This window comes from Homalodisca vitripennis, chromosome 3, assembly GCF_021130785.1.
Source record: "Homalodisca vitripennis isolate AUS2020 chromosome 3, UT_GWSS_2.1, whole genome shotgun sequence".
NCBI classification, from domain to species: domain Eukaryota; kingdom Metazoa; phylum Arthropoda; class Insecta; order Hemiptera; family Cicadellidae; genus Homalodisca; species Homalodisca vitripennis.
Window position 1 is genome coordinate 111,065,472 of NC_060209.1, and position 18,671 is coordinate 111,084,142.

The 18,671-nt window shown below is 34.4% G+C and overlaps 1 protein-coding gene across 3 annotated transcripts in view; it reads left to right on the top strand.

Annotated features, from left to right (window-relative positions):
• Window positions 1–18,671, top strand: part of LOC124357304 (kelch domain-containing protein 1-like) — a 97,366-nt gene that overhangs the window by 6,025 nt on the left and 72,670 nt on the right. For 2 of the 3 annotated variants that reach the window (XM_046808966.1, XM_046808967.1), the window contains exons 2-3: window positions 2,524–2,615; window positions 12,241–12,329. In XM_046808966.1, coding sequence (XP_046664922.1) covers window positions 2,524–2,615; window positions 12,241–12,329 — 181 coding nt within the window. Of the gene's footprint in view, window positions 1–2,523; window positions 2,616–5,534; window positions 6,463–12,240; window positions 12,330–18,671 lie in introns of those variants that run through there. The other variant, XM_046808968.1, reaches the window with a different exon arrangement.

The following is an 18,671-nucleotide window of genomic DNA, read 5'->3' on the forward strand; positions in this document are numbered from 1 at the left end:
TACTCTATTTTTGGAATAGTTTTTCCTACCGGGGACCTAATAAACTACATTATTACAAAACACAGACTTTATTTGACGTACTGCAAAATGACATGTCATTGCCTCCCAATAGGAAACGATGTCGGCATGAAGGACTCAACAAGAGCCTGAAGGCATACCACTTGGGTAGTCTTTTATAATAAATAAGCAGCCTTGTTGTTCGGCTGTTTTTATCAAATGTTTAGATGGTTTTTTTCAAATAAATAATTCAATTTTACAATTTATGTAACAAAGATATGATTTCAACTCATTACAATTTGTGGAAGCCTTACTTTAGTTTAATTGATAATGGGTTTGTACATTTACAGTTAAATTCCAATAACGTAATTGGTCCATTGACCGGTAAAAATATTAAACAATTGAAAGTTCTTGGTGAACCATCAAGAGAAGTTTAAAGAGTGGAATACTGGCAGAATGTCTATCAGACATCATTGTGATTTTTTGTACCACACGAAAGTGCACCTGAAAACCTTTCCTCCATTTCATAAAAGCGGTTACTCACTGCTACCCGGGCAAACTATAAATATTGTAAAGTTTCTCTGATATATGTCTAGACCAAATTTTATTTTGTTATTTTTTAATGTTATTCTTAAATATACTTAATTAAAAATGAATTGTATTATTCTCGTTGTTAATGTATTTTAATTCTCGTTGTGTACAATTTGTATATAATGTCAAAGCTGAATAATATATTAAATTATTCGGTAATAACAATAGAATAACGAATGTAACATGAATAGTTAAGCTTTGCTGCCAATTGTCCTATAATTTTCTCTCGCAAACTCCTTTATAGCCATTTTCAGTTATTGCACTGGAGTGAAGATTGACATTGTTTTATGAATACTGTGTACTCATACCACAAAATACACATATTACAAAAGAGTAATTATCTAGACAAAAGTATCTTATTAGAGTACATGCAAAGTACATGCAATAAAAATCCCCAAATGCAAAGCTTCATATCATGGACTTCTTAATAAACATCATTAGACAAATATTGGATACACATGTTGCACTGAGAGAAGGGTGCAGTTGTCCCGTGTTAGATGGACGGAGCCCAGCAGCCGCTACACTTGTCACATCACCATTTCCCTCGCCCTCTACCAGAAAGGGAAAATGGCTGAACAAAACTAAAACACTGCTTTGTGTGGTCAAATACAACATGGAGTGAGCGTAAGGAAAAGAAACTGCTAACTAGCTAACGAACTTAGTCTAAAAGATATTTATAAGATTCAGCATTCGTATTGTTAGTAAAAAATTCTTATGGGATTTACATGTTTTCAATAGCTTGAAGAAATTGATATACAACAAAAATAATTAATTACAAAATGTTTAGTAAATATTATAAGTCAGAATATTTTTTTCTTCTTTTTATCTAGGTTTATATATATAACAGAGTTGTGAATTTTAACAAGTTAACACCAATGAACTTAGTTGGAATATTTATAAGATACATTTTTGTACCAGGTTTTAACTTGTTTTAGGTTTTTTTTTGGGACAGTTATAATTTTCACAAGCCATATTATAATATAGCATAGATACATTCAAATATAGGTAATTATGTATATTTATATAATATATTTTACTGGTTGGTACTATCTCAGGGATTGTTTTCATTCATCGCCATCAGGATAAGGTGCACGTTTGCACTGATGTACTGTCAGCCCATTCAACTACTATTTCTTTTTATGAAAAAACAAATACAAAATAAAATAGAGCAAAAAATGTACTGGTGGCGAATGAACGGAAAAGGTGCAACTTCTTAGGAGGTTTAAAGTTTTATAATAAAATTCCAAATTTTATTAAATATAATATTGATGGCTTTCTGACTGAGCATGCTATTTACACAATTAAATAATTTCAAGGGCTGACCAGCGTTGAGTAACTCTATATCACATTATTCATATTAGTTTTAAGGATTTGTACTATAGTGTGATACTGTTCATCGTACAAAATGTTATTAATTGAATAAAGATATGTTGATTGATTGTTACTACTCAATTGTTACTCACTGTCGTCTTTTACATTTTTCAACCATTTTATAAACAATAAACACTGTCAATAAATCCATTGAATATCTATTGTAGGCGAAAAGAACTAACACCACGCTCTCAAGTATACTCAAACTACTACTATACTCTTGAAACGGTCAAACGGCATTGTTCCATCTCTTACACTGATCTTAGCTGGACTGAGACAGGCAATGTGTAGTGAGTGGTTGGAATGTGAAGGTCACAAGTGGTCTCTATCACACTCTCTGCTGCATAACTTAAAAGCATTTTTAAGCACTACTGTATCCAGTCAAGTAGTTGTTTTCTTGAAAATTGGTCGTGAAAATTAGTATGGATATTAGAGGTTTTCGATAGCACAGGGTGGGATATACAAGGGTTTAAAGAGATCTGATTAGATCTATATGTATAACTGCTTGACTAAAATCTGATTTTAGTGTTACTTTTGACTGAACTCTGTGAAATTGTTGTTTAGGAACAAATGCTTGATGCAGATGTGGAGATAGCTTACAGTACATACCACCCCACTGATGAGATCTGGGTGTACAACTGCCTGACTGAAGTCTGGTAAGCAAACGTACATTAAGTTTATTGTGGATACTGTATGTATTTTAATTCACGTATTGATTTCCTTAGCAAAAGTCTGAAGTTTATCTCTGTCAAGTTACTGTAGTACTTTAGGTTTTTAATTGTTACAAATAAAAATGAATCACAGAATAAGTTGCTAACCTTGAGAAAACAACGACCAATTTGGCTAATTTTTTGTTTGAAATTTTGTTGAAGTCCAAGGAAGGTTTATAGGAAGAGAAACATCAGAAAACTTTCTGGAACACTTAAGAATTAAAAAAATAATGATAATATTTATGCTTCACAATACAAATTTAACTGATATTAAACAGCTGTTGACACTTTTAAACCTTCTTTGATGTTTCAGCCTATGTTTGTCAAAACAGCTGTTGACACTTTTAAACCTTTGATTTTTAGCCTAAGCTCATCAAAAGGCAGACACATTTGTTAACATTATAATTTTATAAGATACTAGCTGTTTCCCGCGGCTTCGCACGCGTCTCTTAAGCTTTGCCCGTATATTTCTTTGCCTTCAAATAGTGTTTGGATATTTTAATATACGTAACTACTGTGTTGTAATTGCAGTTTATAATGTGCAGGCGCTTTGATAACTTTTATATCTTGCAGTACAGCCTGGTGGTTAGTTACATCAATGGGCATTGCGTATAAACCTTCTACATAGAAAAATACAAATTTTCATAGTGATCGGTCCAATAGTTTCTGAGTCTATAAAGGACAAACACACAAACATTCATTTTTATATATTATGATTGCAGAAACAGTTTAAACAAAATTTGTCGTTTCTCTTAAGCTTACTCTATGCTTTAAAACTATAAGTGTAAAGAAATTTATATATAAATATATTTTTTGTCGCATTATATATGTTTACAAAGAACAGCTGATTAAAAATTTGAAAAGACTCTTTCACTTAATAACATATGTTTGCTGCAATGCATTTCTTACGGGTATTTCTGTAACCAGTGGGGCGGAATCCTGAATCGGGAAAGGGATAAAAAGTATCCTATAACCTTCTACAGATCAAGACGAACAAATTAAAAAAAAAATTAGGCGAATCCGTCCAGCCGTTTGTGAGTGATGCTGTTACACACGAACAGTTTCATTTTTATATATATAGATTAAGTACCTACACTGTGCTTGATCAGTTTGTAGTTGAATGCAGATAACAGAGAAAAAGTTACCCAATAATTTTTATTGCAGATTGCGCTAATGACAAACAAAAAACATCTAATACATTGGAAATCATTTTTTTTTCTCTGGAAAACTTTTACAAAACCTCCTTGACATTGTGATGTAGCAATTTTATAGTCACTTAAAGAAAAACAGAGGAATGGACACTAACATCCCTCAGTGAGCCATTCTTTCCCAGAACTGTAGATCCGAAAAACAGCAAGACTTCTTTCTATAACAGAAAACCTACTTTATACGATTATTTTTTTAATTTTGCATGAACTTAGTAAGGATTCCCCCTTATATCGGGAGAAGTTGTTTTTTGTCTGCAGTAGACTTATCAGTTCTAAGTATATTTATGTATTTTCTCCATCGGAACAATAAGGCAAAGTCAACTATGGAATCGGTGATATAATTTATTTGAACTAGAAATGCTCCTATTTGCACAAAACCGAATATAAGAGTCAGTCCCCTAACCTCTGATCATCTTGACCATGAACACTAAAATAATACTTATATGATGTATATTAACTCATATTAGAAAAATATAGGACACCATCATATCACATCATAAGTGCTGTATCCAAGTAGGCTAAGGACTGATTTAAAAAATTCCATGTGTAGCCAAGGGTAACAGCTAGTAATGAAATAAAAATAGCTGGTTACATAGCTGCAACTTTTGAATTTGTACCAATAGTAGATGGAATTTTTGGTTCTATTAAAAACACCCAATTGATCAAATATAGATCCTAACTAGACTTGGCACCTGATGTCAACCGGACCATATGAAAACAAAAATTTACTCACTGGAACTTGCCACATCATTCCATGATACAGGGGCCTTAACATACTACAAATAAATAAGGTTACATATTCTCCTTCGTCAATCCTACTTTTTGTAACTAGATGACTAGATTTGAGAGCGCTGTTCCATTGTTGTCAAATAAGGCTGTCAAATTTGTTAAAAGTTGAACATGTAGTTAAGATTAAAATTACAACACAACACAAATAAATAAACTCATCTATGCACTGTTATCAATTTTATTACCAATACTAATTGGAACTTCAGAAACATTTCTATCTTGTTTTGTTCCAAATAAAATAAATTTAGTTTTTTCAATGTTTATAATAAGTCCATTACCAGTGAAAAAATTATGAGGAGATAAATGGAGGTATTTTTATGGTTTATAGGAGAAGCTGGTTTCCGAGTGTCATCACAGAGTTATTTAATGAATGACCATTGAATGTTGAGTCAAAATCATTTATGATGTCATGGATCACGTAATTGATTGACCTATTATTGGATAAAATTTTCTAGTACAGTTGTACTAAATAAATAAATGACCTAAAGGTTTGATGACATACATGCTTTCATTTACCTAATGTCATGCATGCGGTGGACTATACTCGTATTGAAAATTTAAAAATCATTGGTTTTTAATAATATTACATAAAAAGAAATTGTTATACTAGTCTTAATGTGCACACTACATGTGATTCTGATGAAATGTTCACTCTTGAAGTGCAAATGGCCTCGCAGCATACATGATTCTAGAAACTGGAGATGGAGTCCAGTGAGGGATCTTTTGTCTTAGTTTGGAGGATGTGCCAGTATTTTGTGCAATTCAGGATAATGATATCTTTTTGGTTAACTACAGCATTCAAGGCATCTAGAAATGCTAATGGATGTTGTTTGGTCACCTAATCAGTCTGGCTCTAGCCGCCAAGTAGATAAGACCAGCTGACATATCCCAGTGATAACACGCCCTTGTACGCCAAATCATATAATTCACATTGCCAAGTGTTTAGTTTGGATTATTTTTATCAGTTTTATGCTATTTACAATGCTTTATTATGCTTACATTTGTATTATAATTTCGTCTAATTATGGTGTTTGTGGTCTTCAGTGTTCTGAGGGAGACTTTGTTGAAATTTGTTGGAATGTGTGGAAAATCATTTCATACTAAATGTGTTAAGGATGACGTGGAAGGAAAGAAGATTTGTTTTTACTGCAACTGGAGGTGTAAAGAGTGTCGTGATGTCTCGTCATCCCACAGCAGTGTTAGCTCTCTCACTAGCCCAGCCATTTAGAAATAATTCATTATGTGAGTTTTTGAGGAGCTGAAGACTAAAGTCTTTATGGAGCTGAAAACATTCAGAGGTGAGTTTACTTAATTTCCCAGCTTTGTAAAATTCATTTCTAAGAAACTGGATGAGAACAATAAGAAGGGAAAATGAAGAGCTTCATGCTAAGAATGCAACTCTTACTAGTGACATTACTTGTTTGGAGGAGAGACTAGTGACATTACTTCTTTGGAGGAGAGGATGAGAAGAATGGAGCAACTCAAGAAAGGATAACATCGAGATCAGTGGTCTTCCCGTTACTCCTCATGAAGATGTCATCAGCCTGGTTAAAGACATTGGGGCTGCCGTTGGAGTGGACATCAGTGAGGGTAATGTTTCAGCTGTTCACAGGGTACCGTCTTTCCAGAGGAACAGTACCCCATCACTTGTGGTGAAATTTGTGTGAAAAACAACACGTAACAGCATCCTCAGGAAGTACAGGGAGAAGAAAGGAGGTATGACAGCAAGGGACGACAATCAATCCTTTCCACAACAACGGATATACATAAATGAACACTTATCACCGAATAATTAGGTATTTTTCTCTAAATTAAAAGCTAAATGTAAGCTAAAAGTTATGCTTATGTCTGGTCTAAAATCAGCTTTTAAATGAATTTTGAGTGAATTGTCAAAATAAGAAGAAGTCAGGAATACATAGAAGACTCAAAACAAACTTTAAACGGAAATCTCAGACATTTATAAACTCTGAAGACAAGACAGAGTCAATTCAAAACCATCTGCACATCCATGAAATACTAGAAAACAGTCAAGAATGCACTACACTACTATAACCACTACACACGAACTTCAAAAACAAATGAGACCTGGTCGTACAAAAACTAATTATTCCCTGAATATCTTTCACCAAAATACTGACCGTGTGTCTAACAAACTAGAAATACTAAATGATCTAATACTATAACTAAAACCAGACATCATAGTGCTGATAGAAAATATTTTGCATATATTTGAGAGATGTAAAAATCTATTTCGAATTTCTAAAAGAACACTATAATAACAGAAAATTTACTTTTCTAAATTTAATAATGAATTAAAAAATGTGATTATTGAAACAACAAACAAGTATTATTCAAAAATATTTGAGGATTGTAAATGCGCTGTATCTAAACAGGGGATCTAAAGTGCCGGAAATTCAAAGAAAATAGCGGAGCAAATTGTATTGCAAAACGTGAATTTCTTCAGTCATTGTGATTATCTTATAGGACTCCAGTCTGACCGTCCTGACATACATTCCAATACCCTTCCATCTTTACGCACTTATCAGCAGTCCTTCTTTATTACTCCTACAGACAAACAGGAAATTAAGAGCATATTAAATTTTTTTAAAGAGTAAGAAATCAACTGGCTTTGACAAAGTTATTGTACATTAATTTTAAAATGCATAATTGATGAGATAGTATCAGTTCTAGTTTTTTTTAATAAATAGTAATTTTAGTAAAGATGTAATTCCAGAAAGCTTAAAATTAAGCTCAGTACTGCCTGTTTTAAAGACAGCAATTCAATTAAATTATATAATATAAGACTAAACAGCTTGCTATCAGTATTCTCTAAGGTATTTGAAAAAAAACAATGGTTAAAAGTCTCCATAATTATTTGCCAAGGCTAAATTGTTTCGGTTTATGTCAATTTGGTTTTATCAAAGGGAAGTCAACTGAAGATGCACTTCAGAAGTCTCAGATATAATATATAACAGTAAAAATTCCAAGCTTAAATTCACAGGATTGTTTATTGATTTTAAAAAGGCTTTTGATGTGGTTAATTTTTAAATTCTTGTAGGAAAACTGGAAGCTATAGGTATAAGAGACACTGCATTAAATTGGTTATCTTTTCTTGTGGGAAGAAGACAGCAAGTAAAAATTGGAAACACTTTATAGTTCTATAGTTTTAGTAAAGGCTGGCATTCCTGAATGATTGGTTTCATCCGCAGTTTTATTTTAAATATTTATAAATGATTTATTTAATTTGACTTTCAATGGTACAATTATTGCTTTTGCCAATGACATTTCGATTTTTTACACCCATAAATATCAGAGAATTATTGGTCAGCGAATTAACATGGACCTGCTCATGCTAAGAGAAAAGTGTGTGAGTAATAAGATGCAAAATAAATAAAATATATAAATTTGAATTTTTTTTTATTTGTCATAACAATTCTTTTGAAATTTCATTCTAGAACATGTAATCTTTATGTACGTGATTGTCAGGCTTTAGAGAAAGTAAATATCAAGATTAAGTATAAAGTATTTAGGTGTAATTTTTAATTGAACAGTGAAATCTTCATTGAGCAGTGATGACAGATTCATTCAGTTTGAAACACTGTTTAACAGCAAACACGTGATGTTGCATGGTACACTGCTCCTTACTACTAAAATTGGATGCTCTAGTGTACTGTGGTGTGTCACTGACAGTTCCCCTCCACTATACTATGCTGCTCAAATCCATGCGTCCTTTTTGTGCCACCCTATATGTATGAAATTCTATAAAAATCTAGTTTATAAATTGCCTTCAAAATTAAAATCAGTTTAAAGTTAAAGGAGAAAACATAAAAATAAATTTGGCCATAGAGGTGGTTCTACCCATCAGATAAATTTCATAAAATTGTCCGGTATGATTAGTTTTAACAGAGCCGGAATGCTTAAAAATTTTTGGTATGTTTAGTTCAAGACAGAACATGGAATTCGAAAGAAGTAAACTGATCCCAGAACTTGTTTTAGGCCTTTGGGCACATATCTACATGTTCAATAGAATAAGAAAATATTTCATGTCTTAGAATTAATATTAGAGAAATTCACATCTGTTTTTTTAAGTACATTGTAAAGTTATATGTTTATAACTTTAACACGTTCACGACGACGGCAATTTTACGTGTTATTACATATTGAGCAGTCATATATAACACAAAATCTTCAAAATAGGCGTAAACGTTGTTTTCTATAAAACCATTCTATAATACATAAATAATGCATTTTAGGTTGAAAAACAATGATAAAATGTATATGAATAACTTAAAACCAGTGTGTCACCCGTGGCACACGACGCCTATACATTGCCCTTCGCTTCAATGTGCGTCGTGTGTCACCGGTGACTCACTGTTTTACTGAACCTAACCTACTCTATGCTACGATCTGCTGGCGGGTGGCGAGCCACATCACTACTTTCCCGCGTTTTCCTTGTTGTTCTCTTCCCGTGCAATCATCAAGCTAACCTAGTCACTCACTTGCGACTGCTCAGTGCTCTTACGTCTTCACGACAGCTTGTGTTCTGTTTATCACAATTAGCTCAGTGCTACTGTTGTGATGTTTTATATTGTTTATATTAGTTGTTATTGTGCAATTTGAATCTTAGCTTGGGAGATGGATGACAGTGACATTGAGAACGCTTTGGACGATTTTGATATAGATGAACTAACTGATTTTGAGTACTCAGGAAGCGAATATGTACCTTCGTCTATCTGCTCTGACGACAGCAGGGCAGAATCTGTAGATGATATGAGTGATGTGGAAGATAACCCGCTACCTGTAAGTAATCAACAGCTTGTAAACATTGACATTGTAGCTAATCCTCAGCTCCCCCAGATTGTGAATAATTTACATGCTGAAAATAATCCACAAAATGATCATCACCCCAATAATGTTGAACCTCATAGGCCTCAACGACAAACTGAGATTGTAAGAGTTTGGGGAGAATGCACAGAAACTGTTAGGCAGTTTCCATTTACTGGAATATCTGGCTTACAGCTCAATGTTGATGTTTCTGATCCTATGTTGGTTTTTGAACAGTTTCTAAATAACGATGTACTGGACCTTATTGTGACGGAAACAAACAAGTTTGCAGATCAGTTTTTGACCAATAACGATGTAAGCCGAAGGTCTATGATGCGTCACTGGCTTCCAGTTGACAGAGACCAAATAAGGCAGTTCTTAGGTATTGTTATGATAATGGGTATGTGTCCTTTACCCCACATGAGATTATACTGGTCATGTAAAGATATTTACAAAAAAGACCTGATCAAAAATACAATGAACAGGGACAGGTTCGAGAGTATTTTAAAGTGCCTTCATTTTCACAACAATGATGTTGTTGATACAGTTGAACCTAGGCTTTCTAAAATAAAGGAGCTAACCAATTTACTGAACACTTTGTTCAAGAACATATATGTTCCTGGGGAAGAAGTCGTCATTGACGAGTCGATGGTGCCTTGGAGGGGAAGACTGATCTTCCGCCAGTATAACCCTCAAAAATCCCATAAATATGGAATAAAACTTTATAAAATATGCACAACATCTGGCTACACACAAAAAGTCAAAGTATATGCAGGAAAAAGTGATGATACGGCTAACGTTGGTCATGCACAAAAAGTTGTAATACATTTGATGGAAGATTTGCTGAATAGTGGCCGTACCTTATTTTGCGATAATTTCTACAACAGTGTTCCTCTTGCTGAACAATTACTAAGCAAGAAAACCTATGTATGTGGAACACTGAGACAATATCGACGAGGTAATCCCAAAGAGTTGTGTGCTGAAAAAATGAGGAAAGGGAATGTGTATGCAAAAGAGAATGAGTTTGGGGTTAAAGTAATTAGTTGGAAAGACAAACGAAGAGTTCTGATGGTGAGCACTCGTCCAAAAGATGTCGATAACCTTATACCAACAGGAAGGCGCAACAGAAGAGGTGAGAAAGTACGGAAACCATCAGCTGTACTTGCTTATAATGCTGCAAAAAAAGGTGTCGATTATTCTGACCAAATGTCTGCATACTACACGTCTCTAAGAAAAAGTACAAAATGGTACAAGAAGGTAGCAATCGAACTTTTGTTGTGTACATGTGTGGTCAACGCTTATGTAATATTCAACGAACATCGGCAGAAAAAAATAGAAATGTTACATTTCAGAGAATCACTCGTAAAGTCACTTATAGCACCAGCCGCAGCACCTCAGCAACCTGTTCGGAGGAGACCATCGCAGAACCACACATTATTGCAGAGACCAGGACCAGTACGATCATCACGAAAACGATGCCTGCCATGCTACGTGAAAATGAGCAGTGAAAGGGGAGCAAAAGAAGCACGAAAAAACTCTAAGCGGGTTGTAACGTATTGCAGTGGGTGCCCAAATGAACCTGCCATGTGCCTTGAATGTTACAATGCAAAACATATGTAATTTTATATATCAAACATAAAATGTTGTAGTTGTTTTCTTCATAGTTTTGTCAACAGTGTGATTGGTTATTTTTATATACACATTTTTATTAATACTACTGAGATTACTTCACGATACTATGAGATACTTCACGAAAACGATGCCTGCCGTGCTACGTGAAAATGAGCAGTGAAAGGGGAGCAAAAGAAGCACGAAAAAACTCTAAGCGGGTTGTAACGTATTGCAGTGGGTGCCCAAATGAACCTGCCATGTGCCTTGAATGTTACAATGCAAAACATAAAATGTTGTAGTTGTTTTCTTCATAGTTTTGTCAACAGTGTGATTGGTTATTTTTATATACACATTTTTATTAATACTACTGAGACTTTGCGTACATTTTTACCTCCCAACCACAATCACTTTATATAAGAGAAAACACCATGCTAACTTTTATTTTAACCGTATTTATTAAAACAAACATTATTATGATAGGCGTTGAACATAAAACATGGCCTTAAACTCTGGCGTAAGTTAACAATTCATCATAACAACGTATAGCGATAGTGCGTCACCCATGCCACACTCCGCCCAGGTGTAACCTATAGAGTGCGTCACCGGTGACACACGCCGGCATTCTGAACGAAGCAGCGTGTGTCACCGGTGACGCACGTCGTCGTGAACGTGTTAATGTTTGTTGATTAAAAATATCTTCTTATGAATTAATTTTTCCCTCTTTATGTAAACAGTAGAACTGGAGTATATTCTCTGCTGGTCTTGATTCAGATGGTGATATGTATACTGGCTTTTTACCATTGTCTTTTCTTTAATTTAATTCTAGTTGAGGATATTTTTTTCAGTGATAGCAACTCAAGACACATTTTATTATTAGATCCATCATCTATTAACTTCTGTATATATAACCAATAACCGATGTTAGAGGTTGGTTGTAAAATATGATGCAATATTTATTTTCCATGTTCAGGAAATGGTATAATTCTTGAAAAAAATTATTGACAAATTTATTTTTTTCATTACAAACATGGTTTATAATTATACAAATCCTGTAAATGACTAAAAATTCACAATCAATTCACAATTTTTTTTTATGTTGAAATATAAGTTGATTTTCTTATTCTGATTCTCTTCTGTAGGTGCAGAGTTCTTACGAAAGGTGATATTCCACCCAAAGTTTCTGGCTGTTGTGCACTTCTACATGGAGATGATCTCTACACATTTGGAGGTATCGTCACTATATAACCATTCATTGTAGTGTTGTAAACAAAATCGTTATAAAGTTTCAATATATATAATGTGGTAATGATTAATAGTTAAAATACAGAAAAATAATAGGTTTGTGTATAAGGATAAAATATTTAGCCTAAGTATACAGTATATTAGTATGAAGCAGTATAGAATGAATGTACTGCTGTGAAGTTGCAGGTTTGACCCAAATATAATTTGATATTTATAAAGATTTTTATCGTACTTTAATACAGTATAATGCTGCTTGAAGAAGTAATAAATAATTTAAATTCTGATTACTTATACAAACTGTAATATTCTTTTGCTCTTCTTAAGAGCAAGCGCAGAATATAAATAGAGAGGACACCCATCATAGCAAGTGATGTTAGGAAAATACTGATGTGCATCCCGCTGATGCTACTACAACTAACTAAACTAAGAGTTTAGGCACAAAAAAAACCATATGTGAAAATTGGAGAAACAGCTTTTAGTTACTGTCAACATCAAACACGGAATCCGATACTGAAATTGAATGAGTAGTTACAGCTAGGTAATATTTATGGCATTTGTTTTGTGCAGTAGCGTAGCCAGAATTTCGTTCGGGGGGGTTCCGAAACCGGGGGATCCGGGGACGTTTTGTGTGTATAATTTTGCCAATGATTCACTGGTAAAAAGTAAATACCAAAAACATTGGAGCTTTAGTAACTACGCCTTATAGAAAGTGGAAATAAGTTTAAAGGCAAATTAAACTCTCACAGCAACTCTAGTACCACAAATTTTCTGTATAGCTACAGAAACTTTACGAAGTTCAATTCTGGCCGGGTAGAAGGCACCAAAGTGATAAGAAAAAAAGAAAAAGAACACAACAAGCTTCACTCAAGCATATAATTGACTCAACTATATTCTGTTGAGAAAATGAAATACCCCTTCGGGGACATTGGAGGCCACTGACGTCCGAAAACCCTTTAGAAAAGAAGGGCGATTTTCCGAGCGTTGCTCGGGTACAGATGAAACTAACGCAACGGTCGGAAAATTGCACACCGGAAAAACTCTACTGATTAGAAATTCTGGGGCCACTTTGGATTTCACTGATTGGGGTATTTATGAATTGAGTTTATAATGACGATATTTTGTATCATTACACTGTAGACGAGTATATAATTATCGGAAAAATCACTTTCGGCTCGGAAATGAAATACACCTGAAAAACTCTAATGATTAGAACTTCAACTACTTCGGACTTTGGGGTTATTGAGGTAAACGTGGTATTTTTTATTGAGTTAAGGCGACGACCGATATTTTTTAGTTATCATTAAACTGTACTCGACTACGCTATATAATTATCGAGCAAAAAACACTGCCGTCGGTAAATACCGAAGAAAAAGCTCCTCATACTGATTCGTTTTTGACGATTTTGGATTTCAACTGTTTGAAGTGGTTGAGGTAAAAGCAGTACTTATAATTTAATTATGTTAGGACATTGAATTTTAGAGATTAATTCAACGCTGACTATAAAATATTAATAAATTATCGAGAAAAAAACAAAAATAATCACTTCCGATCGGAATATACTAAGGAAAAATAAAAAATACCTCATCAGTCAGTGAAATCCAAAGTAGTCGGAACTTCTTAATTCAGTAGAGTTTTTCCGGTGTATTAATCTGCCCGGAAGCGATTTTTTCAATTTTTCCTTTCATAATTATAAAGATATATTAGTCGGCGTTTCAATTGATACCTAAAATCAATGTTCTAATCATAATTCTAAGTACCACTTTTATCTCAACGACTCAACCAGTGAAATCCAAAATCGTCAAAATCTTAATCAGTAGAGCTTTTCTCGGTATAGTTCCCGACCCGGCTTAGTAATAATAATAATACTTTTTACTGTGTCAACAATAATAAAATTGCGTACAATCGTCAAATTAAATTATTTTAGAAATATGTATATCTATTTTAAATTGCCGCCCCATTCATACCCGTTCATACACAGTCCACACTCATTCCTAAGACTGATACATACTTACAGCCATACGTTTTTAAAATCTTCTAAATTTTACCACCAGAAAATAGAGGATGACCGAATTACATTAAATTTCATGCCCATGCGGCTCATCATAAACTCTTCCACTGAAAAAACACCCTCGACGCCAAAAAGTGTCTCAATCGAGCATATAAAAATTATGTTGGTTTCATGTCAAATTTTTGATTTCCTCAGGGAGCTTGTTGATCAGCTTAACAACCAACCTCGGATGGCAAATGTTTTGAATGCGGCTGTTCTGTGCGGAAGTAACCGAAAGGTTGTCCCTGCCTCTTGTCCCATAGTTGATAGACGACCAGCCTCGCGTCCCCGGACCGAACTCGCCACTTAAATCGGCAAGTACAGGGCGACATCGAGGATGTAGATCCCAGGCAAAGTTAGAAATCCAAGCTCCCTAAAGGCATCTCTGCATGAAATTTCGGGATTTCAATTTTGAAATGATGCGGACCCCCCAGCTTTCCCCCCCCCCCCCCTTATGACTTTCCTAAATACTCGCTCAAATTTGTATTTAGACAGCTGCCCCATAGCCTCAACTCGTACATTAGATGGGGGTGTACAAGGCCGAAGTAGGCCATTTTTTAGAAGTACATCCCGGGAGCAAAATTTGGAAAGGTTCCGTAGAGCATAAATGCCTGAAGAAACCTTTCAGCAGGCTACTTTCAATGTGATTGAATTTTCAATTCAGACTTCGATTAAGGTACATCTTCCGAGGACTTGGTGGAATCAGCTTTCCTCATATGAAGACATCGTCCGCCATCACAGCATCGCGATCCTCAATCATCTCTCTTTGCCGCAAACAGAAATTTAGTGCATTTGATTTGAAGTTGTTGGTCCTCAGATTTAATTTAGAAAAAAACTGAATACAATGAATTCAGTTCTAAAAAGGAAATGATTTCTAATTCATGTTTTGTTGGATCTTTAATGCAGAGCGTTTTGTATCGTCAACATACTGGACCATTTTGCCCCTCTCAGGAGCGAGATGAGTTCCGACCTGCTGATGTACACAAGGAGACAAGACTGTCCAAGTATAGATCCCTGTGGGACTCCATAGGAAAAAAGTCGCTAATTTAAAGTGATTTAATTGTTTTTTTTCTCGATAATTATATATGTATTAGTCGGGCGTTGAATTAATACCTAAAATCACCGTCCTAACATAATCCTAAGTACCACTTTTACCTCAACCACTCAACCAATGAAATCCAAAATTGTCAAAACTTGAATCTGTAGAGAGCTTTTCTTCGGTATTTACCGACCGGAAGTGATTTTTTTTCTCGATAATTATATAGTACGGTGTACAGTTTAACGAATAACAAAAATCGTCGTCCTAACTCAATCGAAAACCCCCCCACGTTTACCTCAATCATTGAAGTTCAAATTAGTTGAAGTTCTAATCAGTAGAGTTTTTCAAGTGTATTTTCCGTCCGAAAGTAATTTTTTTCAATAATTATATACACGTTTACAGTTTAATGACACCTAAAATCAACACGTAGTAACTTAATTCTAAGCAGTCACAGTTTTAACGTCCCCACGACGAACTTTTGAACGAAGTGGTCGCTAATTTAAACTGTTCGTCGTGTTACGGGTTCAGGTGACTTTGCGACGTCACGTGACCGCGCTCTACTAGAAATACCGTGATTACACTACACTATCCGGAAGGTCCGAGCCAAAAGTATCGTTTGATACTTTATTATGATAAAGGACAATTATATTTTTAACAACGGTCACTTCATTCAGTGAAATCAATCAATTTAAATGTTTTAGCGCACACACACACACAGAGTAATGATAACTGTCCTTCTTTCCTCCTGCTCCATGCTTTAATTTTTAATATGTCTTAACATTTCGGGGGGGGTTCCGGACCCCCTGTGGACCCCCCCCTTACGCTACGCCACTGGTTTTTGTGCCAATATCTTATTTGTGCTACAGACTGATCCACCTAGCTCAAACCTTAGTGCATGCGTACGAGCAACCCTTTCATCTCCATTACACATGAGAGCACATAGTACAGCCCAGTTGCTTCTTTAAGTGAAGTGGTCTATGATCGGTTGAGCTGCCTGGTTCTGTCTTTACGAGGAGTTCATTGATACTTCTACTGTGGTGTGATGTATATTTGGTTGAACTACCAAAGGAACATAGAAAGCGCATTTGTGGAAACAAGAATTCGTCTCTTAACCTAAAGCTCTGATAAACAATAGTATATAATCAGTGCACTACACTTCAAAATTACATATCTATTATTTAAAATTAATTATCAATATAATTTGTAGTAACAACCATTCATTCCAAGTTACCTGTTTGAATCTGTTTGGCCTCTAGTACTTGCCTGGAATTGGTAGGAGGTTATAGACCACATTAACAAGCTTCTTATAGCTCAGTGGATATAATACTGGCTTAGTGAGTCTGGGGTTAGTGGTTTAAATTACCTGGCCAGCATATCTTTTTGCTAACTTGAAATACATTTAAAATTTAAGTAATTTTCAAAATAATATTTTTCACCTCAGAAAATAAATCAAACATTTCAGATTATTAATTTATTTCATATTTACTATTTAAAATAGATTAAAATGAATAATACAACTCCCAAATACACTTGTGGTAACTGTTCTAAAAATGTTAGCAAAAGCAGTCATGCTGCATTGTGTAGAGGCATGTGTTTTAAGTGGTTCCATTTAAAGTGTACCTTCTTGACCACCGATGAGTACAAAAACTTTAAAAAATGTCATGGAAAATGGATTTGTAGTTAAGCTCTTGTAATAATGACACAGAAGACACTCCTGATATGGATATCCTCCAGAATCTCAAACAGAAATAATAAAGACTTTAAATGACGATCTACAAAATCGCAAATCAAGAAATTATCAAGCGTAGAAATCACTCTGCTAATCTTGAAATTTTGGTAATAGAAAAAGAATAGAAAATAATCCTGTTAGAAAATAACATTTATCAGTTAAATGCAAAACTTAGTGCACCAACAAACTTAAATATAAATATATCTAATTTAACTCAAGTTATAAAAAATTATTTAAGAGAGAAGACATAAGGTGGATTTCTACTACAAATCATTCAGATCTGTTCTGTCTTGTTAAAGGGAAAAATCATGCAAAGATACCAGAAATGTAACAAATTACATAGACTTTTTTATTCCTCAAAAACCTTATAAGATTCCTGCAATAAGTGAGGAGGAAGAGGAAGACGTAGGTGAATTAAATAGAAATATTAATTTGTGCAGACAGCCATGGTCGGGACTTGCATAAGTCCCGATAGCATATAATTAAAGTGCGAAAAAGTCCTATGAAGTTGTCTGTTCTTTTAAACCAGGAGAACCTAGTTTTAAATAGTGATAACTTAGTTTGAGAGAATCTGAATGAAAATGATTTTTTAGTGATTATGTGTGGCTCGAATGATGTGGCTAAAAACAAGGATAATGAAGCTCTTGAAGAAATAGAAGTAACTCAGAATAGTATTACACAACCAAATATTACTCTGATAGATTTGCCTAAAAGAAAGGATTTAGAAGGATGGTCTTGTGTGGATACTGAAATACTAAAGACCAACGCACATCTAAAAAGTCTATGTAACAGGTATCTCAATGTTACTTTTGTAGAGGCCAGCAAAGCTGGAAGGTGATTCAATACACATTATGGGCAACACTTCAATGATGCAGGAAAGGAATGGCTTGCCAAACTTATTGTGGAAGCAGTGACAGGAAGAAAGACACAGTCACAACACCCACATCTGACGGATGAGCAGCCTCCACCACTAGGCACAAAGACTCCATCGAGAAACTGCAGCTCAGTGTTTCTAGTCCGAAACCTCTAGGGGAACTTTCTATTATACCTCTTAGTGTTTTGCATTTAAATATACAGTCAGATAGAAAAAAGTTAGATTTATTAAATTTATTTGTAAGTAGTATAAATTGTGATGTTTTAACTCTTAATGAACATTGGTTGTGTGAACAAGAAATTTCATTTTATGTTCCTTATGGTTTTAGTGTAGTTTCTGTTTACTTTAGGAAAAAATCTACATACCAGAGGAGGTGTAGCATAATATTTACTGGCCGAATGAAAAAACCCACTAGAGGGGATGCATATCTAGACAATATATATATATATATATATATATATATATATATATACACAGGATGTTTGAAAAGTATGGGTACGGCTTAATATTTTTAAAAACCATAGGAGATAAAATCTATAAACTTTGCACAGTGTCATATGGCTATGTAAACTATTTTTCCTTGCTATTACCATGACATGCCAACCATGGGGGGACGGCCCACAGAGGAAAACATGGAAA